Source organism: Trematomus bernacchii, unplaced genomic scaffold (genome assembly GCF_902827165.1).
Source record: "Trematomus bernacchii unplaced genomic scaffold, fTreBer1.1, whole genome shotgun sequence".
In the NCBI taxonomy this organism is placed as follows: Eukaryota; Metazoa; Chordata; class Actinopteri; order Perciformes; family Nototheniidae; genus Trematomus; species Trematomus bernacchii.
The window spans coordinates 9,824,636-9,852,577 of record NW_022987564.1 but is presented as its reverse complement, the minus strand read 5'-3'; the positions used below and the strand labels follow the sequence as shown (position 1 = coordinate 9,852,577).

Here is a 27,942-nt window from a genome sequence, read left to right as displayed (position 1 = left end):
TAGGAAGTGCTTATTTTACAAAAAGCTCTAACAGTTTTACCTCATTTTCATCGAACATATCTTCATGTTTGTTTTGGTAACTAACATATATACACTCTTAAGAAAGAAAAGAAACATGCGTAACACTTCAAATTGAAAGAACCGTATTACAAAATGATAGTCCACTTCAATGTTTTGCATATATTGTGCATTATCCAGTGCCTCTGTCCTTTTAGGAGTTATGGCTGGTTCCTCTAAAGACAGCAGGCCTCTTTGTTCAGCAGCATCGTGCGGGCTGGGAGCCGACGGGAACACGATGGATCCTCACGTTCCTTTATGGAGAGACCCTGAGGAGGAAGTGGAGCGGCTGTTCACCTGCAGGGAGACAAATGGGAGACACACCGGTAAGATTGTATCTAACAACACTGAGAGGCTGTGTGTGTAAATAATGTATATGTATAATGAACTAGCAGTACATAACCAAAAGCAACTGCATGTATTTTCAAGAGGAGCTATCAGTTTAGATCAATTCCATATATTGCAAGTAGTTATAAGGATTTTTATTTCTTAAAAATGTATATCCATCAGGTTTAGGATTACACAATTAATTTCTATTTTCACACCATATTCAAAGTAATGTTCAATACATGCTTAAAAAATGCCATTTATGATGACAAAATCACAATCAATAGCGGTCTTTTAAGATCTGCAACACTGGCTAACTGTTTTATTCAGTGTAAAAAGAATGATGACACCCACTCAATTAAACAACTAATCATAATATATGGTGAGTTCCATTGGATTTGTTGTCCATTTAGTCTAAATATCCTTTACAAAATACCGCATAAATAACCAGTTTGGTACAACTCTACACTTGATAATAAAATGTCTGATATGGTGTTGTTGAATGCAGGCCATGTCACACCATGCTATGATATCTCATGCAGTAGCTCCTGTATTGGTTGACCTACAAGGTGTCAGTGATGTGAAGCTGCATGTTGTGGAATATGCACAATAATGAACAAGGTGAAGTCTTCGCAAAGAAATATAAAAAAACGAAATAAATAAAACAGTCTCTCGTGACTTTTAGTTATTTCAGCTGTATGTTGTGGAATATGCACAATTTCTTAAAGAAACTAAATAAATAAAACAGTATCTCATAACTTTTAGTTATAATACTGCCCTCATAGTGTTATCCATATTAAATAATCTGATTTGTAATTCCTCAACCCTGAAGAGTGAGCTACCGCCCGTCTCTGATGTTTATAAGTTGCCCACATTGTACTCTAGGGAGAAGAGGAGAGTAAGAATGGTTGTAGGTAGCATCAGGGTGGGCCTGAGTGACAGGCTGATGACACAACATATGGAGATGCTGGGTGAGTTTCATCCTGAGGGGGACAACATTTTTTATTCTTTATTTGTTGCCTCATCCCTGTCAGCCTCTCTTATGGAAACGAACAAGAAGAGACAGCCAGGTTGGGGAAGTTGACAACCACGCAAGCGAAACAAATATTAAATACACGGAGACACACGTGTGCCTGGAAGTGACGGAGTGTATTCAGACTCAGACGAGGGGCCGACAACTGGCACACACACTGGGTGAGGCTTTACTGTACATACTTGTTAGAGAGAGAAGGACTAATGACTTTAAAAAATCTAAGTGTGTGTTTTCTTTTTTTAAGTCAATGCTTTATTATGAACACTCAAAATAAAATTCCATGAAGAATAAAAAAAACGTTTGGGTTAAATGTAAAAATAAAATGTGGTGTATGCTGCCAATCAGTTAGAACAATTGGCAGGTTAGACTTTTAAGAAGATATCGGAACAATAAAGACAGTTTATCTGCTTATTTATAGTCTAAAAGATTAGGAAACAATTTCTTTCAAAACTCCATTATCAGTGGCCGCTGCAAAGACAACTTACTTGTTTGGGAGCTTCAGATGCGGAGTGGACTTCTTTTCCATAATTCCCATTTAACTGCAACATTGCTTTAAAAAATAGAAGTATAGAAGAGTATGTAAACATAAAAAGCCCGGTAATGTCTCTTTACAGCTTGATAAATATATATATTCAGGTATTCATTTGCCCATTTACAGTAAATTCAAAACAAAACATGGCTTCTCTTACCTTGTGGATCAATCCTGGGGTCAACAAACCCCCAGTGCTGGTAGAGAGCAGCCAGGTCGTGGGGACTGTAGTTTTTCAGGAGACTCAAAATATCAATGTCCATTGGCCTTTCCCCTGTTGATTCATTCTTTACCTGAGCATAACGGAGAGGTTCTAAATAAGCTTTGTTACCCCACATGTTCATGGCAGCCCACAGATCAGGACCCTTTGGACCTGAAGACGAGTCACATGACTGCCTGCGAGGAAGGGGTCTTTCTGCAGTGGATGAATTCCCGCCATGATTTCTGGCCAACATGAAACCCAGACCCTCCTGTGGGAAGTTTCCTTCCACTGCCTCTCTGTGGCTTCCGTGTTTGGGGCTGCTGGTCGGATGGACACTTGTGGCGCTCTTTACAGTACTGCTAGATGAAGTAGCTTGGCTGCTGGAGCTCTTACTTCCCCCCTTCTCTGCCCGCTTATGTTCACCTGACTTCTTTTGAGGTAAGAGTCCTGCCCTCCCACTAGGCTGTGTCCCATTTGCAGAGTCCTTAGACTGATGCTTGGACTTTGGGACGCCTGATTGGGTTTTGGGTGCTGAGTGCTTGCTGCTGCTGCTGCTGCTACTGCTGCTGCTGCTATTGGCTGTCAAACCTGGAGCTTGTGTGCGCTGAGTTCTTGGAGCAGGTAAAGCAGGACAGTCCTTGCCTTCGAGGAACGGTGGAGCCCCTGTGCGTCTCCACTGGGAAGTGCCTGCCTTCAAACTCTTGGGGATGTTACTGCAGGGAGCCCACTTGGGTGCCATGGAGCTGCTGTTATCCACCCTGTGTGCGACTCGCTGGTGGATCCACAGGACTTCTGGGTAATTGGTGGTGTGGGAGCAGTACGGGCACTGATGTCTCACCAGGCCCTCCGTTTTTATCGGATAATCTACGATGCCACCCCCTTCACTTATGGGTAATGAAGACAGATTAAGGAGACTTCCAGCATCATTAGAGGCATGTCCCTTTCCTTTGACTATAGTACTGTTTGACTTTTCTGTTTTAATATTGGACTCTGCTGACAACGGGGTGGGCGGACATGTATAAGGATTCCAGTATGGCTGACTGAGCAGCACACTCCTGTTTCTGAGGTAGTCCATGTATCTTGAGGCTTTGGAACCACTCTGGGTAACGTTGTCCAAAATGGTGCTGTGTTTGCTGTAGGGACCCGGGAAGTCCTGGTGCTGCATGTGCACGTGAGACCTGAGTAGTGAGGTGTCGGCAGTGTGGAAATCACAGTGCTCGCAGAAGTATGTCTTCTTATCTGTAGGAGAGAGCAGAGGAAACAATGTAAAGGACATAAGTAGAAATGAAGTGTGTTAAGTATTTATACAACATGGAGTCTAGCAGCTATTTAATTAGCAAGAAAAGCACTGTCAAAAGTAGAAACCATACTAAGTTACATGATAGTATAAACCTCTGTAAGTATAAATCTTTGTTTCAATGCTGACACTGATGTTAGCTCTACATTGTGGTGGCACTTTTGGACACATTTTAATACATCTTTGACAAATATGTAGACGTCTGGGTTGTCTTATGAAGGAATGAATATGTTACATTCTTTAAAGATTATCAAGTTAATTTCACTAACACTCTGGGCGATTGTTAGCTAAATATATTATATTATCTTGTGCTACACGTTGGGCAACAGCTAAGGGACTCTTCCGTCTAAGTAGCAGTTTTAAATATAATTTTTAAAAAGCAGATGTTACTTCAACCACAACAACGTTTTCTTCATCAGTTTTAAAGAGACAGATTTTTAGTCTCCAAGTTTAAAGGGTTTCTCTTGTGAAAAAGGCCCCTGCTCTCTCAGAACAGCTGTTTTGAGTGTTATATCATATTGTTGTGTTTTCATGAATTATAGCCAACATAATGTTCCCTTTTGCATTAAGACACTTTTGAATGAAACATATTACTTCTCTTAAATAACCCTCACACGTTTAGGTGAGGAAACATAATGGGTGTGGATTTGCAAAAACCTTTTGTACAAAAAATGCAATTAGTGTTGCTGTAATTCAATAATAAATTCACTAGGTGTCCCCCTTTGCCACAGCACAACAACATGGATTCCACATGGTAGGTTACTTACACCCCTAGTGTTAGCTTTATTTGCATGTCCACAAACATAACCCTTGATACCTTAATTTAAACAAAGAGGGAGCAACCTTCAATACAAAGCAACTGCCCTCAGCACTAACTGGGCCTTGTGATTGATTACCATTTTCAAGGATATTGACCTTCTGTCTTGTTGCACATTGCAGTGTTGTGTACATGGCTTACCCTCATGGTCTTGGCTCCTGTTGGTCTGTTTATGTGTGAGGTGAACATCTTTTACTTTCTTAGTCTGCAGCGCCTCGTAAAACGCGTGACCCAGTCCGTTCAACAGAATACGGTCTTTCTGCAAAATCCTCTTGTCACCACCTTTAGTGTGAGCCAAGCTGTTTGATGTGTGATCAAGGCCTGTCTCACCCTTTATCTTCTTCGTGTTGGTGCTGGAGTTGTCGATTTGCTTCCTCTTCTTCTCTTGTTTCCGTGGTACATACTCTCCTTTTTCTGTGTCATACGCCACCTCAGCATCTGCAAGCCTCTCCTGCCATCCCAGAGATTTATCCGTGGACTCCACTAGTCGTCCCCTTGTGGCCAACTGCCACGCTTGGTAACTACAAACTGGATCCAGCTCAGGAAGTCGACTGCCCAGGCTCTTTTCCTCAGACGTTTCCTTTGGTCCTGCACATGTGAGGTTCAGGCTTTCCATAAAATGCCTCTTAGCAGTGTCCGGCTCAGAGGTTTCAACTTCTTCCTGTGGAGGATTTTGTGTCAGGGAGCGGATGTGGTTCGGCTTATGTAGCTTTTCATGTATTCTTAATGTCTTGCGGTCAAAGAAGAAGTTACCACAGCCTGCACAGAGCTCATAGAGGCACTCTTCATTTGTCAGCGATGCTAGGTCCTGAGGAACTCCATTGATGGTGGCAGGCAGCTCGTTACTTTTCCCGCCACTTAGCTGGGCTTTGACCCGGTGAATGCGCATGTGACTTTGGAGGAACCATGCTTGGCGGAAACGGCGTCCACAAATCCGGCAACCGTGATCCTGAGCGCTGCGGTGCCTTTTCATGTGGGATTTGAGGAGGAGTATCTGAGGGAAGGTCTGGCCACAGATGGTGCAGGTACAGGACCCGTCATCATCTCCATCACCGACCTCAACGCCAGTCTTAGCCTTGACTTTTTTCTTGGTTCCTTTCTTCTTTACTTTCCCATTGACATTGTGAGCTTTGTCTGATGTGCTGATAATCTCAGGAGGATCAGGTGTCTCGGCGTTCACTTCCTGATCTCCACCCCCCTCTTTTTCAACAGTGAGTTTATGGCTGAACAGGCCAAGTTTATGGCTTCGAATGTGGGCCTTCAGGCTGCCCTTCTGAGCCGTCTTGTGCTCACAGTAGGGACACTTGTACGGCTTCTCCCGTGTGTGTCTTCTCATGTGCTGCGACAGAGAGCTGAGAAGAGGAAAGCTGCGTCCACACACCCCACAGGTGTGGCCAGAGGGCACATCCTCCTCCGCCTTGGCCTTTTTATTCACTGTGGGTTTTTGTGAAACATCCTCCCTTTCTTCTGTCTCCATTACTTTTCCTGGAGTATCCATATGTCAAAAACAACAGCTGTGTAATAAAATCCTCTATCTATTCAAAGTGTATCTTCCAAATGTTAGCAAGTTCTCAGAATAGGCATCCCAGCTTTAGTATCCATCCTGATTTTTGAAGAGCTGTTCTTTTCCAAGTTGCATACTGTTATGGCAGTTTACCTAAGAGAAAAAGAAAAACATATTTATATTAGGTTTAAATTAGGCAATTGCACTTAAGATCAAAATGTACACATGACATTAAAAAGGTTAGTCAAATGTTATCAACATATACAATGTGTTTATATATTATTATTATCTTAAAGAGAAGTGGACGATTACATGGACAGGCCTAATTGCTTTAGATTAATACAATTTGCCAAAAAAATGAAATTACTAAAACTCTTTATATATGAGAAGTTATAAGAAGAGATAAGACGTACTTGTATCCACTTTTCTTGGGCTTGGTATAACCACATTACAAAGAATCTGTTCAGTTGTGTTTAGCACTTACATTTAATACATCATACAGAAAAATACAGAAAATCAATTAAAAGGAAATGTTCAGCCATAAACCCTGAATGCAACACAGACTTATGGAATTAAGGATGGATTAAAATGTTAAGTTATTCCAGAAATAGTTTTGTAGGTCAAAAATGAATGTAATATTTAAATCTTTCGATTGTAATCATTTGGCCTTAAACACAAAATGCAGTTATTAAAATCAAATAACTGCCGGAAGATTGGTAAAAATGTTCTGACAAACTAAATAATTTGTTGTTTTCCTCTGCTCAGGTGCACAGAGATGGAAAGAGACACTGGTTTAACAATGAAAGACACTATATGTTAAGGTAGTTTCACTCAGTATGTGTGAACTGAGAGCGAGGCCACTGAGGCAATTTGCATCACACAGATTTTAGAACAACCTTTGTCCCTCAGTGGATGAGCGACGCCTGTCTCTGCATATTAGAGCGCGGGTCAGTGTCTCAACATGCGTGTGTGTCGGCCCTTTGGTTTCCTATGCCTAAATTGAGTGTGTGACGTGAAGCATGAAGAGATGTATTCATTCCTGGCCAACCAGGACGAACCCCTGAGGGTACAGTCCACTCTAATTCACGATCAATAATCCATTATCAACAAACTTCATTTTAGAAGCTCACATACAGAAACATGCAGCACTGATTCTGGAGTTAGTGCTTACATAAGACTTTAGCTAGGTAACAAGGTATTTCCCTAGATAATTCTGTGTTTAATGACTAAATAAACTTGATGTGAGCACTAATTGTGATCACAATGTGCCTTTATCTTTATATTACTATAGTACTGAGACATCTAATAAACCAGAACAAAATGGTACTGGAACAGCACATTTGTTGGTCTGAAAAACGAGTACATGGCCCAGGCAGCGTCTGATGTGCTTAAACGTGGTTCTTCTGCAAACATGACTATTAGGTTGGTTGTTAATAGTGAAAAAAGGGACTTGGTGGCATATAGCCAGCAACAAAAACCTGCTATTGTGTCTGCCGCACCAGAACTGTCACATCGCCTCATGTCTGGCCCTCCACCCCTCATTGGGGGGTCGAGAGAGTTATTGTTAAAGCAAAGAGGCCTGGGCCTGCACATCACTGTCTTCAAATTCTTGTCTAGGCAAAGAGGCAGGACAAAAGGCGACTCTTGTTTGTCTTGTCAGTCTCTGAGTGTGAAGGGGAAAAACTAGGTGCACATAACGCATAATGGCCAAAGAGATGGAGACTCAGGTCATGATTTTCCGGGGATGAGGTTGTCTGTCTAATTATCTGTATGTGCAACCACGGTCGCATCTGTCTGCATGCATGCCTGCCTGCCTGCCTGCGGTCATGTGTGCTGATCCGCTCACGCTGGAATGGGTGTTGTATCGGGAGTATGGGCGGAGTTTAGGAGGTTTTTACGAACATGGCAGGTGTTTTGTAGGCAGACGCCATCAGATTAGTGCACGGGCAATGTGGCACACTGTCTCCAAGAGGGGGAGGACGTGCAACGAAAACTGGAGGGTGGCAATTAAGGGGTTAAGGTTAAGGCGAATGTAATGAGGTACCACAATGGGGATGAAGTCAGAGAGCTGAGGGCAACAGATGGGAATAAACGGGCCATCAGTGTGGAGTTAGCCGCCTCTACAGTATGAGCTTATGCCTTTGTCAAAGCAGCCTACATGCTTAGTGTGTGCTACTTATTTTCATCTGCAGAATCCTACTTTTGCTCAAAGAAAATGCAATTATGTAGAGTTTGTGTTTAACATGAATTTGTTAACTGCCTTTCAAACAACAAAAATCAATCGTATAGAATAATTTGAACCGGCCTATTTTCCTTTTTCCCCTCCCCTCTCTGTACATCACTCTGTTTTCTACCTTTATTGCTTTCATCGCAGAACCACTAAAAGCCCTTTGGAGGATCTGTTAAGTAATGCAGATAGCCAAACATGTTGCTCCAGGGGCTTAACTCATTTCTTTTAGAATCCCTCGCTCCCTTTTTCTCTCTCTTTTCTTTGGCAGATGAATAGGCATGTCCAGTCAGCTGTCCTCGCATTGATTCATCCTGACGTCCCGACCAGCTCAGCACAAACTCCCTATGGTCAGGGCACTGATGCTGAGAGCCTGTGTGCTGTGATGTGTGTGTGTGTGTGTTTGAAAATATCCACTGTCAGTGTGTCGCTTGTGTGTGCACTGCCTGTTTGCCTGGTTGTTGCACTAAAACTGTGGGTGTAATTTCCTGCCAGGATCTGAAAATAGCATTTTCCCTGAATTGACTTTGCTGCAAACCAAAATGCCTCAAATACCTTATTTTTGTAAGAAAGGTCCACTAATGGCTGATATCTGCTAAATCTGGGCAACTATAGACTGATAGAAGCAGGTATGTGTGAACCCCATGACTGTGCATGCATGTTTATGTGCCTGTGTGTGTTTCTGTTTGTGTGTGTGTGCTGAAGTCATCCAAATATTCTCTACAACCAGCAACAAGCCTGTGCCAACATACCCCTGACTGGAGATAGCATGTGACTGTCCTTATGCTAGTGTTCAAAGCCATAGTTACTCGCTAAGCCTCAGCTCGCATCTACCGTTTTGTGTCCAATAATCCTGTCGGTTTTCATCAACTGCAATCACAACTAAGCATAAAAACACAATTATTACACAACTGAGATTGTTTCTTTGTTATAAATGTTGACTTATCAAGAGGATGAACACTTGTCACAGAGAGGGAGATGTTTCTCCCTTTATCTTTAAGTACTTTTAGCTTTCCTAAACGTGCTGTTTGCACGTGATCGTGTACAAGATTCAATTACAAAAACAAAGTCATGTTCCTATACGGTGTGCACCCAAAAATAGATATTGCATACTAAAGGCAACCTCACTGCTGAAGAAGCTATATTCTAGTGGATCATGTTACCATTACAATGTATAGGTTCAGTTTTCTGAAACAGCTGTCATTGCAATTGTCGACTTCTAGTTTGCAAATTAAACTATACTGTAAACAAAGGACCAATAACACCTGGCAACCTTCAAAAGAGTGCATAGAATGTTTAAGACATGCAGGTCCATTCCTAAAAATAAAGTACAAGACCCAACAGTCAGCCATATTGAACACCTGAACAAAATAATTCTCATGCGAAGGAGAACAATGTTCCTTAACGTTTTACTTGTCTTTAAGAGCAAGTATGCAGAAAAGTAATCTCTGCTGACTTACTGCTTATGCAATTGAATATGTCTCCTTCCAGATGTAGGGGAGTCGAAACACATGCCCAGGTGCAGATGACATGTTTAATAACTATCAACCACACGTTAGCATGCTCAAAATTCACGTCTGTATGCAAACTAGCTTCTTTTTAGGTTCCGAAAAATAACATCTATGACCACACTGTGAAGGCATCACAGGATAAACATTATTTATCTAATGTAAGACACAATGTTCTGTGTTGTACATGTTGACAGTGTGATGAGCACAATACAATTTGACTGACACTTGCAAATAATCCTCAGCACAGCCTGGTACCAACGATTAATTTAGACATTCGAGACCGACACAGTTCCTCGAATGAGTAAATTGTCTGAATCAACACGTTAGTGTGTGCAAACAGCCTAATGTACCTAACAGATTAGATATCCATGAGCTCAACAGTCACAAGCACGGACAAACTTGCGCACATCGGTGCCCATCCCCCTCCTTGTCCAACTCAGCACTCGGTTACACAACATATACAGGGATTACTCTTCATAGCATGAGATGAGCTGCTCAATGAGTGGCCTTTTATCATGGATGCCCCTTAGTGCTATTAAGCACACACAGGGAAGGAGGCTGACAAAGAGATGAGAGATTCTGAGCAGAGATTTTACCTGTTGTGGACATTTGAATAGTTACTCTAAAAAAAAATACACTAGATATGTCATGCTGGCCCAAATGCAGACATCAAACTGAACAATGCGACTGAAAGCAGAGAGGAAAAGATGGAAGAGATTTCTGGGGACATTTTAGGAAGGCTCTTTTAATTTTGGCTTCTATTATTGATGTTAATTTATCTGCTATGAGAATCCACTATGGGCCTACTCTCTTTTCAGTGTGGATTGGCTAGTGTGGGAGACACTGGAGTGTAATCTGCTGGCATTAACTTGCTCTCTAAAAAAAGCACTCTCGACAGGGATTAGATTATCATGGCAAGGTCAGCTCAGACTCGCTCTGAATGTCTCCCTTTATGTTTCTCTATCACTTCCTATCTTTCACTTGATCATTTCTTCTCTCATCCTTGGTTCTATCTAATATCTCTGTTAGGTTTGGTTATTAACACTGCAATTAATTTCAATAAGCACTTAAGTATAGATCATGCTGCCAACGCAAAAGAAAACATAACAGATTAACACAGATTAAATTCACAGGACGTTGTGACAGTGCCCTCCTCCAAAGCCTGACACAGAAAACTAAAACTTCAAATAGAAGCACAATGTTCTTTAGAGAAAAGTACGATTAGAGTAATAAACAATCGTGCTCTTGTGGTTTGAACAGGACAATGAGAGACACACTCGATTTATTCTCAGAGCAAATTAAAGATTAACACCCTGATGACATCTTCAGTTTGAGTCATGCTCTTTATTTTGGTTTACGAAGACACATTTTTGATGATGATGTATAAAGCTTCGCAAAAAATAATTCTTTGTATTATCTATTAATCTGCAAATGTTCTCTAAATGTTTCAGTATATTGTTTGGACTACAAAACATTAGACATTTTGTGGTCATTGATGTGAGTGTTTCCATAATCCATCAGTGATTTCGGTCAGTCAAAGTCCAGAACGTAACGATAGGCTGGAGTTTTTTTTAAATAAAAACAGCAAAATCTCGTTACTGCAGCCGGCACTTTTGAAATGGACTGGGATTTGCTCTTTTGTGATATGCAGATCTTTTTAAGATCAAGATTCTCAAATGACAGAAAAGATGTGAGGTGCAGTACAGAACAACGTGTGTAATTTCCTGTTTCCTGCTATGATTAAGGTAAGGATTGAAGGGTAAGGCGATACCTGCGATTTACCCTTGAGCAAAAGAATGACAGCTGGCAGCAGGGTCTGGATTAGGTTTCCCATAGGGGGTATTGCATCTTTTACACCACCGCTCCTTTGGAGTAGAATGGGCCGATAAGTAACCTGACTCCCTCAGACCCATCCAATCTCTTCTCCCTCTGTCTCAATGGGGCCAAACAGAAGGGATCTGTGAACGCCTTACTCATCCCTCCCATCTTCCATCTGGACATTTTGCCAGTGTTTGCACTCCAGTTCCTCCACTGGAGACTTAAAGGGCAAGTCCTTTTTTTATATCCAGGAACCTTTCTGATTCATCAAAAAATCCTTTCAATACTACACTCAAAGAGGAACGCTGCACTGGATTGTTCTAATGCAATAACAGAATCAGAAAGCCTTAATTTACCTGATAAATTACTTAAGGCTAATTGGACTACAATTATCTTCATAAAAACAATTAGCCAAGTATTTGAAATAACAATAGTAGTGGTAGTACAGAAGGAGTTGACACATTTACAACCTGTTATTTCGTTAGACATTAATTTGATGATTTTCTTATTTGATTTTTCTTAACAAAAACATCTCTATTGCCCAAGTTGACATATCTAAACAGAAAACAATTGGGCTGTCATTAAACACATTTATTCTCATGGCATTATACAGCACTTAAGTAATTCCCTTTTTGTTGTTTTAAAAATATATTTTTGAGTGTTTACATTCCGATCTGTTAAGTCAGCTTTGGTTGTTTAATAAGTTCGACTCCCCTTGTTCCAGCTTAAACAACACACCCCATACAGACAAAGACAACATGGGAGAGACAGGTAACATATGTTCACATTGCACTGAATCCAATATGTGGTCCATCTGCAAGCTCTGCTGTTACAACATCAGAAGAGAGGATGCACACTCAGCAAGAATGTGCAGTGCACATGCACACACACACACCATTTTTAGAAGCAGGATAACATATTGTGCAGACTGTGTGAAGACAGTTATCCTTAAATGTTATTCTTACTGCTTGAGACACTATCAAGTACTCAACATGCACATCTTTTATTTTGTAACTTTCTATTTTAAGATACAAATCATGATGTACATTTTGTTGATAGGTGCTGCTATTTACTGGCATGTCTAACTCTTTCAAATGGTGAGAAAAAAAGGAGTTGGTATACAGGAGACTTTGGATGTGAGCCACCGGCACATGCTGTGTTTTAACGACCTCGCATTGCATTCACAGGAACAACAGCATAATGACTTTGACCTGTTTTGATCGGCCATTGCTCCTGGGGTTCTTTACAATGTCCTCTGCTTGAGGTACCACACAGGAGCTAAAAGACCCAAAATGTCATGTATTGGGGTCGGTCATCTCAATTCCTTGAGGCATTTTTTGTTGTTGTAATAAATGCTGTTAACAAAGCCAAGCAGTGGGATTTGGGTTTTCTATAGGCTAATCTGTCCTTGTGCAATATTTTTTTTTGTAGTTTTGTACAAATGTTTGTTCTTGTAGTAGTCCCATAATGGGTTTGGCACTGTCTATTAGAAGCTGTTCTTTTATTGTTTCCATTTACTCCAGATTAAGGAGAACAAAATGTCTCATCCCATTGTCACACAAGGGAGCTGCCCAAAGTGGAGATGGGTTTACCCCTCACATCTTCCTGTCTGCACCCCTCCCCCTCCCAGCAACAAGCCCCTGACCAGACCCCAGTCTCCTGACCTAATCTAGATGATTAAATCATTTTTCTTTACCACAAATTTGGTCCCCCTGCTACTCTTGTCTGGTAGTCGTCGCACACCCTCCCCTATTGATCGTCATGCTGAGGAGATTACCCTAATAGCTGGGATTACCTCCCCACATGTTGGTTGGCCACATACACGGGGGGAAGGGGGGAGAGCTGGGGATGGTGCATGTTGTGCATGATGTGCAAGTGTATAGAAGAAGGGTGGGAGGGCTGGAGGAGTACGAAATAGAACAATCTGTGTTTGTTTATTGTCTTTCAGTGCTAGAACATAAGAGCTACAACCTCTAACATGTCCAATTGCCTGTGGGAGGGGATCCCTCAGTGCTAACATTGATGATCAGTCATGAGACAACAGCAGGACAGACAAACCCCCTGAAGACCTAGTTGACACATATTCACCCCACTCAAGCTCATTAACTACATACATCCAGGGTTTAAAGACTAATGGTATCACCTTGCACTGCTGTTTACTAAGAAACAATTACTTGATTAACAAAAACGTAATCTCCCAACAATATTAATATTTGGTTCATTTTAGCAGACACTTATCAAGCAAGCATTGTTACCCTTTTTCTGTTATGCCATTGTAAATGAATGCCTTTTCTCCATACTGTTGGTCAGACTAAGCAAGTAAAAATGGCACCTAAGGCTCTGGGGAATTGTGGCAGGTATTCCCATTATTTTCAGACTTTAATATAGGCTAAATCACTAAGTAATAACGAACATATCTGTTAGTTGCAGCTCTCTAGTTTACTTATTACCTTTTTAGCTACCAGCTCTGATAACAATAACTACAACAATCTACTGGCCAGCTCTGACCCATCCACATGTTTCACGATGCATCAATTGGATATCTCTGGTTTAGTGACTGCTGGCCGAGAGGTGTTTTACTCTTACTAACAAGTGCCAGAGGTGGAAGAAGCTCGAAATCAAGATGTTATTATTTCCACAGAAGCAGGCAAAGAGAGGGAGAGAAAGAGAGACTGGAGGCCATTGAGACAGTGCAGAGAAAAGGAATTCCGTTAATCCGCCGCTGATCTGGTACAATGGCAGCCTTGTTGTCTGTCCCATTTGCACTCACTTACCACAAGTTTGCGTGCGTTGACAATGTCCACTGCTAGCCTGTTCACAGCTGTGGCAAACCGCAGTAAAGATAGTAATAATAGCCCGATAATGGTGATGGGGGGAGACTTGTCGCTAGCTGCTCCAGCACGAGACCCAGAGGACACTTGGCCGAGTGTTTTACTACAACTGACATCCATATTACTGACTCACTCACGAACCGTTGTACTTAACTTTCGCCCACACAAACTCCCCGAAACAGAGCACCCACAAGCGGGCTGAGCCCCTCCAGCATCCCACCCTGTTTGCCCCCACTATTTTCTGTTAGTTACCCGCCGTTAGGCTTCTTACCTTAGGGTTAACGTTAGGCGGCAGGTCGCTCCTGCAGGAATCCCATCACCGATCAAAAACAAACAAACGATGGCGATCTTTGTTTGGAGGATGAACACTTGTCGACAAATCAGGTCGTCAGTTAACGGTTCATCTCTTTTAGGTTAAAAAACTTCCCCTGTCTTTCAATCTCAGCAGCGGTGCACCTGGACCTCCCGTCCTCCTCCTCCTGCGCAGCGGCGGCTGCGATGGGGACACGAGTGACGCGAGAGATAACGTTATTAACGTTAATAACAAGCCGCGCGAGTGATCTCTGCGTGCGCGCGCTGACACTGAGCTGAAAGGTGACCAGTAGTGCGCGCGCGCGGGACACTTATCTTTAGATCAACGTTGGTTTACTCGAGGATATTAACACGTGCATGGCCTCTAATCGGTGGTCCTCTTTAAACACTCAGCCATTTATAAAGGGGACAAAGTTCACTCAAACCTTATGTGATATTTCCAGTGGCGGTTCTTGACAAATTGTACCAGTTATTTGATCAGAGGGACACTTTTAATGCGGGACAAAAAGTGTTAAAGATTTCAACATTTGTGTTCAGTAAAGTCATAGCACACCATTTTTTTCATTAACAGAATATGTGTTAGTAACACAATTTTAATAAATTACATTTATGAAAACAAGTTCAGCTCAAATTAAAGCACAGTTTTAGCACCATCACCATTGGTATTATGATAGTCCCTTCTTCCACAGGGGGGGTCCAAGTTTACCTTTAGCAGCTGCAGCATTTGATGTGAACATATTATGTCACTAATTATAGTCCAGTAATGTAATGTACATTATTCCGTTGCTTACATATTACCATGCCAACTAAAAGTATTATGTTGCTCTGCTGTAGAGGGAATTATGCTTAAAAAAATAAGCACTAGGGGAAATGTAAAGGAAAGTATGCTTTATAACCAATTACAAAATAAAAATATTTTATTCCCCTAACTTTTCACAGGAAAAAACAAAACCAATTTATTTACATATGAATACATTTTGAACCAAAAGTAATACAACTATGTATAACCTTGTTTGTTGGCCTCTCGATAATCATAGAACCATGTTGTGTGTGTCTTGAGGTGCGATGGGCATCCAGTATAGGTCCAATCTGAGGCATCTGATCATGAATGGTTGATCATTGACCATTCAGTCTTAGGATTTCAAATGGGAAATAAGTGTTCAAATCAAAAGGGTGAGGTCATAAAGTAATAGATTTCTAAAGAAATGTACCTGTTGTTAGAATCTGTGCTCTGCTATACTTTTCAAAGAAAGGCTTTGTGTTGTCCTTTTTTATGTATATGTTTTTCTTCCCTTAGCACCTTCTCTTTACAAGAGTAAATGCTGCTGCTTGTTGTTAGTCATGTGTTTGTCACCAGAGGGCTCACTTTCAGAGAAAGCATAGAGAACATACTGAAAGAAGCTTGTTCAGACCTCCTGCTTTTGGCACAGTGAAGTGTTGTATTCTCATTTTTACAAAGGGTGGCGACAAAGCTTCATCACTGCAGTACGTTCATCTGGCATGCGGTGTAGTATGATCTCCATTATCTAACTCATTTATAGACCTGGAACAGATACATCTCACCACGTTTTTGTCTTGTGCAAAAGTAAATCCTGAATTGTTGACACCACTCAACAATTCAGCTGTTGCATAATGTGGGTGCCAATTGGAATAGTTAATGTCTAGTAGTGTATTTTTTTAACATTTAAGGTGGCTTTTTTTTGTACTGTTCTTTGTCAGGGAAATAGTGTTTGGTTGTCATTCACAGTTATTGTTGAGGATATGTGTTTACAACCATATCTTGAAAATGAAATAGGAAAATTCATATTTCTTCAAGCATCAAACAAAAAGCTGATGCTGTATCGGAACACAGCTGAACAATTTGGATGCCAAAAGAGTACATTTAACAGATCTGTATCTTTTTATTTATTTTTTCAATCTGAAAAAAAATCTGTGTTGATATCAGGCAGTAATTAATCTGTCAGTTTGTGCAGTAGATGCAAAGATCTTTGTCCGATCAAAACATCTGCGCAACAGAGGAACATATTTTTGATGTAATTAATGGTTTGTTTCTGTATCACACTGTTGCCAATGAAATCATGAACAAAGCATGTTTTGTTCAGCTAGTGTATTAAGATGGCTCAGTTTTGACAGACCAGCATTAATCAACTTCTCCACTCTTCCGCCTATTCCAAGCTAATCTCATTTAGTCATTTGCAGCTGATGTTCTTTCCACTATCAACGATTTATAATGAAGAATCATCTCTGCTTCTCAATCTAATCATGAAGCAACGCCCCAGTTATAAATAGAAAAATAACAGATTTACTTTGATACATTTTTATTTTCTGTCAAAGTCCTGTCAGAACTTTCACCTGCTTGTAAGGTCGAAGTGCCTTTTTATGATAAGCATATTGTTACATGCAGCCACAAAACAAATAAACAAGCACCCAATTGGCTTACTTATTAATTTTGTCATGTGACACTTTTCAAAACACAATGTTACAAAGGGCTTTATAACTAACTCAAATCAAACATCAAAACCAACCGACAGTAACACTACATTTTCTGCTGCATAACACAGCAGGTATGAGCTCCAGTAAGGAAGAAGGAAGTAGGGACAAAGTTTAACAAAGGGCAGCACCTTTTTCCAGGTGAGCGAGACTCATGTGATATGGCCATTTGAATTATGCTATGGCTGTAGTTACAATTAAAGGTTAGAGTGCTGACAAATGTTGCACAATTGCTTTCTAACTGTATTCTCAATTGCATGATGCATTTAAGAGTGATGAGTTATATCTAGAATGGCAGCTTCTGTCTAGACAACTGTGTGAATGTTATACAAGAAATAGTTGATTTTTAGTTTCCTTTAACAAAAATAATAAAGAACATTTTATCACTTGTTTTTATTGTACACATTAGTAGATATAATGTGGGAATGGAAAATAAGTCGGAATCCAGTAATTTAAGAAAACTATTTTTATTTTTATTTGCTATATCTCTGTTGTTTTAGTGTTTCTGTTGCATGTGACATCTGGTCTGAATATGCAGAGAGGAAATATGATTGGGTGGAGCCTGAATTCAGGGTGGGTGGCTTCCACATTGTTGTTGTTTTCCACCCTCATGATAATCCCATGTTGGGCAGAAGAGCTGTTGCAGCCCGAAGATTTACCTCCTTATTACATCCAGGTAAGATTTGTTTTTATCCATTTAGCTTAGAATAAATGTGCAGAAATGTGACAGCTAATGTGAATATTTACCTTAAAGTTGCTTACAATCACTATACTTAGTTTACAGTTTTATGTCTGAAGGAAGTTATTCAAAAAGAGAACATATCACATCACATCTGCTATCTCTCTGTAACTTTAAATAGTTTATTTGGTTGGTTATTACACTGTTAGTGGAACATTTAATTAGTATAACTGTATGCGGCTAATTTGACTTCAGCACATATTGTTGTCTTATGAGTAGCCATGCCTCAGATCTGGTTGTTTCCAAGTGATTATTGCACATTTTGATGACAAAAACGGTACAGATCTGAGAATGTTAGTGTTAAATAAATTACTTTTGAATCCAAATCTGAAGCAGTAACTTTGATATTTTTCTTGCCTTTTGCTAATAACCAATATTTTTGTTCAATACAGTCACACAGTTAAAAATTCAAATTCTGTTTTGGGTTTAAAAAATACAAACTTTTTTAAATGTACTTTTAAAGACTGGCAGAGAAATGAATAAAAAACCACCATGTAAAATGTTAGTATTAAAGGAGTAAAAAATATCTTCTAAGTATGTGTAAATATTAAGATTACATTGGATATCCTTAATTTCACATTTACATCTTTTAGATTAACTGCAAGGGCAAATGGGTTTTTTGATTTTACACATTAAAACTAAAACTCTTATTTCAACAAGTTATTTTGCTAAAGGAGAGATAACGTGCCATTTCCCTGGTAGATTCAAGCATTATATATATATATACATAATGTAATGTCTGCAAATCCAACATGTATACTGTTTGTTTGTTTTTGTGAATACTTTGAATAAATAGTCACACACTTAGATATAGTTAAAGCGTATAGATTATATATATATATATATATATAGATATTATTGCATGATAAAAATAGACTGCAGGAGAGTTGACTGGCTTTTCAACTTCAAAGGGTCAATTAGTTAAATCACCTTGTCTTTTTACCCATGTTTCCTCTCAGAGAAGTTTGATTCTTCGAGGTCTAAATCAAATTATCTAGCTCTGTGGGTAACACTTAAGTGTAATTTGTTTATCTGACAAGGCTAATGTACTTATTTGCTCATGAACTGCAGCGCCTATTATGCAATAATCATTTCCTCTTTCCTTGCAGGGATTGATGACCGCCTGCTAATAAACAGACAACCAGAACTTACATATTTAGTTCAGTACTGCAGAAGAAGGATAAACATTGCAAATAAAAGCAGTTAAACCATCAACAGGATTGCCTTTTTAAGAAAGCAAAATGTCAAGCAGTGACTCAAAGAGACTTGATGTTTTCAACAGTATCCTGAATGGTTGCATTGGAGGCCTTTACTGTAATAATTCCCACCTGTTTTTTCACAACACAAGTCTCAACTTTGGGCTGGAGGGTTTTGATGATGATGGATCCCCCTGGGGACGGATAATCATCTCTGTGGTTTACTTTGTTGTGGCTACAGCAGGAGTGTTGGGGAACCTGCTTGTGATGTTCCTGCTGTACTCGACTCACACCATCACCACAGGCATCATCAACTTCTTTGTGTTCAACCTAGCTTTGGCTCAACTCCTCTTCTCCATGGTCTTGCCGTTTTGGGCCATAGACATTGCAATGGACTACAGCTGGCCCTTTGGCCTGGCCACATGCAAGGCCGTGTCCTTACTCACTGCACTCAATGCCTTTGCGAGCTGCTTTTTCCTCACAGCAATGAGTTTGACCCGGTACTGCTTTGTGGCTGCTGCTCTGAGGCCCAGCGCCTCCCTGTGCAGTAGGTCTTGCACTTCTCGGGTGGCCACAGTTTTTATCTGGGCTGGAGCACTCATAGCAGCGACGCCCCGAGGTTTGTTTGCAGAAGTAAGAAGTGTGGGTAACGACACAACATGCCTGCTCCGGTTCCCTGATGGTACAGCCTGGCTTGGGATCAACCAGCTTCTGAGACTAGTGCTGGGATTTCTGCTGCCCTACGCCATTATCATCACTTCATACCTGCTCCTGCTGCGCTTCCTCTGCCGGCATAACCTGAAGGGCAGCAACTCTCGGCGAAAGGCTGATATTTCCAAGTCTGTGGCAGTGGTGGTGCTCTCATTCTGCGCCTGCTGGTTACCCTACAACCTCCTCACACTTTGGGGTGCCTTGATCCAGCTTGACATCGTTGATATCAGCCCTTCATTCTACTTGGCTCAAACATACTTTTTCCCCCTGGCCAACTGCTTGGCTTTCACCAGCAGCTGCCTTAACCCCGTCATCTACTGTCTGGTGAGGAAGGAGTACCGCGTGGCTCTCAATAACGTGCTGTTCAAGTTGAGTCTTGCTATCATGTCCAAGGTGCCCTATGGCATTAATTCTGAGGAGGGGTCGGATCAAACTGGGCAGCTGGCCATCCCTCTCAATAACATGTACAGTGAGACAATTGTGACCAACTCAAAGAGTTACGCCCCTCTGACGGCACTGCCAACAGTGGTGTCCACCATGTAAACACAATGATACAATTATTCTCGCCTTTAGTTTAAAGTAACAAACATAGGGTGTTTTTCTTAAGGGTACTTAAGGTGCTTCAGAAGGACCTGTGTTTTCCTGTGAGGATGTAAAGTATATATATTTCTGGTTTGTTGTGATTAAGCTGCTTCATAAACTCACCTTAGCTCTTGTGGCTCTTGTGTTCTACGGTATTATCTCTCTGAAAATACCGTACCACTTGAGTCTTGTTTGGGGAAAATTAAGAGTTTAAACAAAAAAATAATAATTCACTAGAAATGTGTTGTTAAATATGTCCGTTCTATTCATTTTCTCGTCCATCTTCTTCTCAGTGTTGTATTAAAAATAAACCTCATGTACAAATGTCTACCACTAGTTAATATTGCTGCACTGTATGTCTGGATTGTGGTTGTGTTGTCCAGGTTTGAACACATTTTGTTTAAATTATTCCAGTAGAAATTGTCAAATTAACTTTTCTTAACTAAATGTGTTTTTGTATGCCTCCAAGACCACCAAAAGACAAGAATTATCCTTATTTTAACGGCAGTAAAGTTTCTATATATTATACTGTATGTACAATTATTTCAAGCACATGGATTTCCATGCTGTTGTGATAAAGTGTTTTGCAAGGGTAAAATAACTCACTATCAGGCATATAGTTGTAACAGATTAAATACTTAAAATATCTAAATAAATGCTTAAATTGTTTTAAAATGTTGCAGTTTTATTTTGTACATAAAAGCTTATTGTATCACTCTACATTTTAATATATATAATCCAATATTATGGCAGCATCCTCAACTGCTGCTAATTCTGCCTTTTGTGATCCACGTACCACAAGATGGTGGTGTTTCTCAACTTTAAAACTGAGAGAAGCTTACACTAACACATATTACCATGTTGGTCTGTCTTCCTGTCTGCCAGTACCTGCAATATCATTTTATGGCATACTATGCAGTGATGTATGTATGACTCTTTTCATTGCATACCATGCTATTACTTTTGTAAAAACATTTTTATGTCATATCAAATATTAAAAAGACAAATACATCTGATTGACAGAGAGCTGTGACACTGTTTACACACAAAAAAGTTGGTGACTTCATGCAACACTTAACTGTGACTTTTCTTGTATGACTTTTTTTTTTAAAGGAGACATGTCATGCTTTTCCAGTTATTACCCGTCCCCTTGTGTGTTATGAAGGTTTTTATGCATGTAAACGGTGTGCAAAGTCACAAACCCTCAAAGTACACCCTATAGCGAGTAAAACTCTAACACCCCAAAACGCCTCGTTGGAGATACGTCATTGTCCATTTGATTCTTCCGGGTACGGGATGATGTAATCCCGTACCCGGAACGAAATGGACCAATCCGTGGAGCCGTTACGTTACGTCCGCGGAGCAGTTACGTTAAGCCCCTGCTGATTGGTCCAAATTGACCAATCCACGGACTTCCTCACACACACAGTGCAGGCAGCTCTGCTGATTTCTCCTCCCTGGCTGCAGGCTGATAACAGACAGTTGGGATCGTGGTGAAATTCTCTCTGCAGACCCATTCTCACAGCGTTTATCAACCTTTTTCTTACTCAATATCAAGCCACACTTATTTTTACTTCGGCTGTGAGTTTGTGTGTGCTCAGGATGAGTTTGGCTGTGTTTCGCTGTGTATTGCTAAACAAGGAAACAACACCTCTACGGAGCTCAGCGCGATTCACAACGTCCCGACCAATCAGAGCACACTGTGCTCACAGGGAGGGTGGGGGCTGGAGCTATTGGAGCTACAACGAGCCGTTAAAGGCAGAGAGTGAAATTCAGTGAATACACGTAGTTTACAGAGATGCTGTATGAGAAACCAATGTGAGTTTGGAAAATTGCACAATATAAATCTATTCTAGTATACCTCAACAATGGAATTATGATCAGTGGAAATGGCCATGACATGTCTCCTTTAACTTTATTTTGGCATGAAAAGTCAATCTGAAAAGTTCTATTAAAAACGTCATGGTATAGTAATTACAAAATATATAATAACAATATATTATGGCATAAAATGTCATACTATATGCCATTCAAAGTCATTAAAAGGTTGTGAATGTGACTTTTCCTCTCCAGGTCCATTGTTACACTACTTTGGTACTGCGTCAGGTTAGGAATGACCGCTTGTATAAGCTTCTGGTTGCATGACTACGAGTGGCATCATTTCCTGTGAGACCAATCAAACACTGCCTAGCTTAATATGGCAATCAGTCATCAAACTTTTGAGAACCCTTATAGGACTATTTGCATACAAATGTATTCTAGAGTTATTACAGATGATTGCGACCCTGATAAACTGTAATGTAACCATTCTTGCATTCAAGGGTGCTCAAAATGAAAGGTCTTTAGTTTCGGGATTTATTAGTTTATTTAAATCACTCGGAAAAATCACCTGAAAAATGAATACATTCCCTTTGTTCAAACAAATCATATCAATCAAATATACTTACACTAATAATAATAATTACAAGCGCAATCATACCTACATAACTACCATCATAAATAAAACTACCAACATTAAACATCCACCATACAACATCAGGGGGCTGGAGGGTATGGCTTATCCATGGGGCATGGCTTATTTCAAAAGAAATGTCAAGTAAATTAAATTACATCCAGTAGGCCCAATTCAAGTCAGAAACCCCACCACCTATATTTGTGACACAGTAGATCAATTGTGCAGAATAATAGCTGCCAAGAAAAATACTTTGTTATATTCCATAATGATATACATCCATTTTTAGAAACATAAATATGTTAGCTGTTAAATACCCTTATTCAAAATATACAAGATATCTCATTTGATTTATTAGGTCCTGCTTTAGCTGCAGCGGAGTGGCAGTTATTTTCCTCTGGGTCAACAAAGGTTCATACATCCTCTAAAATCTCATGATTTGTAAACATAAAGCACTTCTTCGACAGTAACTTCAATTATATTTCTGTTTCATAACACTGGAGCATTTGTCGCATTTTTCATTTGGGCCAAGAAACCATCCTCGTGTTCCCTTTTTATGTAACAAATAATACAAGGGAAGGTGTAAAATCAACTATTTATATGGATGAGATGTGGGCCGGGAACAAAGCAAAATAAAAGCAGAATTGTTACCTCAGCACAGACCCCTTATTTCATGTTCTTTTTTTGAATTGTGTTTTGAGTTAATGGTCACTTGTCAAAGATTGTGTCTCAATACTTTTGTGCATTTTACATATCAAAAGCTCTTGTTGGCAATATTTGTTGTTCCTTGTAACACCTGAGAGTCAGACAAATACCAGGAACACGATTAATCTCATCCTCTTTTTAGAAGGAAATGTGTATGAATGTAATGGTAACGGCACTTAAATACAATAGTAAACAGGACAAACTTTAGAAATGGCCCTGTGATGACAAACATTATACATAGTAAATCCTAAATAAACGAGCAACCAGCAAAGAAAACATTTTCTGTTAGCACTGTCTCTTAAATTAACTAAGGTTTATTAGCCACATGGAATAAAGCATCCTCTCAGATTGTGGTATAACGATTTCAGAGGTAGCACACTGTACCACTGCAGCTAACACAAAGATAAGAATACATGGGCATATTATAGATTTGTATGTGTTTATAAACATCTCTCAGATTATGATTGCAGCTTCTCATAAAATGCAAACAGAAGTGCAGTATAACATTTCAACATACTGTATTGCAATGCAGGCCAAATAAATAAAATGCATTTTTTTTAAAGATGACTTAAAACTGCAACCCAGTATTGTTGAAAGCACCACTGTTAATTTGGTTACCCAAACATAGGCGAGATACTTTAAGAATGTGTCTTATTCATCCACAGGACAGAAATGTGCTATGCTAGGAAATTATTTAGCTCTCATCCCATGAACGCAGTCACACCATAGCACTGTAGTTTCTGGATTGCAGCATTAAGAGTTTATAATATAATAATCTGTTTTTACCACAAGTTCAACATGCCTGAAGGGCTACCCTTGATTTGAATACATTTTACATATAAGAATAGATATACATTAAGCTATTTTATACATTTCTGGTAACCTAAACATATAGCTTTGTATAATTTGCTATTGATCTTGAAAGAAAATGTATTTTTAAAGGCAAGAGGTTAAGATAAATGATATCAATCCATGAATGTATAATATAAATGATTCTGAACACAGAGTAAACCAACACACTGCTTAGTAATTCATCACCTGACTACAAAAAAGGACATTTAATATACAAAGTGTACAAGTTTTTTTTGTATTGGCATTGTTATTTTGGGCCCTGCGGCATAGACTGTAAGGCAGTCAAATCCTATGCACAGATACTACATATCCCTGCGTGGAAACTCTTTATTGTTCTGCTGTTTTCACTGTCGCTTTTTGTTTTCGTGTCATTACTCTCAGTACTTTCATGTTGTATAATGCAAAAGGCTGAATGCCACCCTCTTCTGAAAAAAACAGAAGAGTTAGCAGGCTGGATAAAAAAAGGTTGCCTTCCAATAAGAAAGCCATGTCAAAGTTTTTTTGTACATTAGAATAATATCTGACAACAAATCGACTTACTCGTCCTTGCATTTAAAAAGCACATCATGCAGAACTGTTGCACACCAATGCTTTAGAAACATTAAACACAACAGATGAGTAATTCACTACTTGCTATAATATGATTTGTTTCCAGTTGCACGTAATGTTTATAATCATAGTAATTAAAAAAAACAGCACTTTTCGAACCAATGTTACAAAGTGCTGTTCAACAAATCATGGAAGGGCTGAAAAGATAAATCATGAAAATGGAAAGGCCATGATTTTATCTATTTTTCAGTTGATGTATTACTTTTGACGCTTGGTTAGTTTAGGCTTTAGACCCATACTGTCTCTCAGATGCAACGGTCCATGAGACAAACATTCATTAGGTGCTGTCAACTAAAGAGGCGCTGTCAGTATCATCTATTAGATGTCTCTCATAACATCACTTTCCTTAAAGACGATGTTAAACAGATGAAGTGTAGTTTGCGTTCCCTAAAAGGAGGAGGGGGCACTCCAGGGATATAGTATTGCACTTCAATTAAAGATTATACAAATAATGAAAGCAGCTGAGGCTGACCGATCCGGACCCCATTTAAAACGTAATTAACCTGCGATCTGAATCTGGATAAAGGAAAACATGTGAACGCGAGGTTTGATTGCACATTATCGGATTGTTCACACCACAGCTTTAGGGTTGGGGCCCTGAAGTGATTGGGTTGCTGCCAGCTGTAACTACATTCATACAATGTGACTATATTTTCATGACAAAAATCGAAATAGGGCTGGGTATTGGTACTTATCACCTTTTAGGATCCTTTTTTTGTAAAGAAAAATGTGTTTGTATGTTCGCTAATAGCCAATCACCACAAGGCTTCAATTAAATATGAATTGTGATTGGCCGGCCACACAGCAGCTAGTACCCGTCTGTGGGGTGCTGAAGTCGAGTGGAGTATTTCACTGGCAGTTAAGCATGCTGAAATGCATAGGGAGTGATAATGAAATGAAAAACTGGGAATATAAATTACATTTAAAAAAAAAAAACACATCAATCAATTTTGAATTTGAACTTTTTGAATGTTTCCATTCACATGATGTGTATCTAATGAAGTATAAAAAAGGTATCAAATTAAGTACTCTATTGGTATCAGTATCACTGTAAGGGTACTCATTTATTAAACAATACCCAGCCCTATGCCGTAAGTGGCAAGTCTTCCATTTAGAAATAAAGGACGCCTGTCTATGGCATTGCATTGCATACAAAGTAGAATGCAAAGGCCCTTGGATCATGGATTAAACATTTTCCTACATTTTCACATGGTCCTTCCCTCACATCAGGTGTTTAATGGAGCACTTTGTATCATTGTTTTGAAATGTCATATATATATTTTTTTATTGTGATTAATATTATGAATACAAAGTGAACAGAACACATTATAATGTCAGATTATTTATGTAAATGTTTCAATGTTATAAAGTTGAATAGCTTCAAGAAATACCTTTTCTATACACTGAGAGTTCAGGCTTTACACTGTGTACCGAAGGAAAATGTAACCAACAGCAGGTCTAGATTGTATTTAAAGCAGTTCATTGATTGTAAGTCTCGTTTGGCATCTATTCACATGGGATGGCTGTAATATGAAGGATGCAAAAAGGGTGTGAAATTCATAATGATAACCACCTTTGCAGCGGGAACATGTTACTAAATGATTTAATCAAATAGTAATATAGGTCTTTGTTGGGCCCTGTATCCAAGGAATATAGATGAAACTGGCGTCCCCATTAGGGGATATTCTGCTTCTAAAAGCCTTTTCTACATTTTGTCTGCAGCCACTTAAGTGAGAAGTGAGTGTGCTGTTTGTAGCGGGGAAAATCATAAATCCATCTTCATTCCCAGATTTGTGCACAATTCTTCTCCCTCTCCGGTTTAAATAAATAGACTCATTAGGTTCAGTATTGCCATTGGTGTGGCATTGGCTTATCTTTCGGTCAAAAATGTGCAGACGACTCACTGCACACGTTGGTCCTCTTGCTAAACTGATTGTCAAGTTCTGGTACAGGCAAAGTTTCAATATGTGCAAAGTTTTTTAAGAACGTTGTGAGATGAAGCCTCCAGTGGTCCTGCGGGATCTACTGCAGGATGTGTCTTCTTACACTTGAGTGACCATCATGAGCTCTGGTCACTTTGGTATTGACAGTCAGGATCCTGGATGGCCATAACCCTGGTTGATAGATTGAAGACAGATGAAGAAACAACTTATCTCCATTTACAGCTTTACAAAGACGCAGGTTTAAAGGAATAGTTCAACATTTTTAGAAGTGTATTTATTATCTTTCTTGCCTGGAGTTAGATAAAAAGAGCACTCTCCAAAATGCTACTCATGTCTGTAAGATTCAATATGTAGCTTAGCCTAGCATAGCTACTAACAGGAAAACGGCTAGCTTATTTATTATTTGCTGTTCAAAGGCAACAAAATCTGTTTACCAGCACCTTTAAAGCTAATTATTCACACATTATAAGTTGTTTGTTTAAGCCATACCAAAACCGAAGTGTGAAAAAAACAATTTTCCATTTTAAACGGTGTCGTGTTCTGGAGCATTTCTTGGCTGGGAGCAACCAGCAGAGACTGGAGAAGTTACTGCTCCTGGCCAAGAAATAGTCCAACAAATAACCCCCTTAAAAACTGAAAATTGTTGTTTTCCATTTTAGTACTTGCATCTTTGGTCAGAGCCAGGCTAGCTGTTTTCACTTGTTTCCGGTCTTAGTGCTAAGCTAACAGAGTTCTAGTTCAAGCTACATATTTAACAGACAGACATGAGAGTGCTGACACTCTTCTCATATTAAGCCAAGATTTCCCCAATTGAAATTTCCAATTTTCAACCTCCAGCTTTCATAGTGCACGACGCCACACTAACATGTTTCGTTGGCAAGTGTACACAATGTTAAACTCACAGCAGTGTAGCCTGCCCAAATAACTGCAGAGAAGATATCTTTCAGAGATTGTTTACCATAACCAGTTTTCTAATAACATTGGACACATGTTGTGTATTATTTGAATTAAATACAGGCAAACACACTTTAAAAATGGCCTTATAGCTAACTATTTAAAATGTGCACTGTGTCTACATCAAACATCTCTTTCTTTATGAAATTGGGGTAGATGAAGTTTACAAGTATGGACTCGGGCTTTCAGAGGTATTTCTTTGTACATTTTGAAGTAGCATGATGAACAGGTTCGTGTCAAATTG

The 27,942-nt window shown here is 39.6% G+C and overlaps 3 protein-coding genes across 7 annotated transcripts in view; 1 reads left to right on the top strand and 2 right to left on the bottom strand.

The window, feature by feature from the left end:
• The window catches only part of LOC117477667 (relaxin-3 receptor 1-like), a 44,982-nt gene extending 23,783 nt beyond the window's left edge, over positions 1-21,199 (top strand). Inside the window, exons 2-3 of one of the 3 annotated variants that reach the window (XM_034124396.1) lie at positions 264-383; positions 18,804-21,199. In XM_034124396.1, coding sequence (XP_033980287.1) covers positions 18,936-20,144 — 1,209 coding nt within the window. In that variant the 5' untranslated portion in view covers positions 264-383; positions 18,804-18,935 and the 3' untranslated portion in view covers positions 20,145-21,199. Of the gene's footprint in view, positions 1-215; positions 384-18,803 lie in introns of all 3 variants that reach the window. The other 2 variants (XM_034124393.1, XM_034124395.1) reach the window with 2 other exon arrangements.
• LOC117477756 (zinc finger protein 516-like) lies at positions 220-5,760 on the bottom strand. Its single transcript, XM_034124499.1, has 4 exons — positions 4,404-5,760; positions 2,107-3,387; positions 1,903-1,967; positions 220-354 (listed from the first exon to the last, which is right to left on the bottom strand). Exons 1-4 carry the CDS (start codon positions 5,758-5,760, stop codon positions 304-306), a joined length of 2,754 nt encoding a protein of 917 aa, XP_033980390.1. The 3' UTR covers positions 220-303.
• A 1,330-nt stretch (positions 21,200-22,529) lies between the features above and the next one.
• Positions 22,530-27,942, bottom strand: part of LOC117478424 (ras/Rap GTPase-activating protein SynGAP-like) — a 36,523-nt gene continuing 31,110 nt past the window's right edge. For all 3 annotated transcript variants that reach the window (XM_034125470.1, XM_034125472.1, XM_034125471.1), the window contains one exon: positions 22,530-26,915. In XM_034125470.1, the coding sequence (XP_033981361.1) occupies positions 26,892-26,915 (24 nt within the window). In that variant the 3' untranslated portion in view covers positions 22,530-26,891. The remainder of the gene's footprint in view (positions 26,916-27,942) is intronic.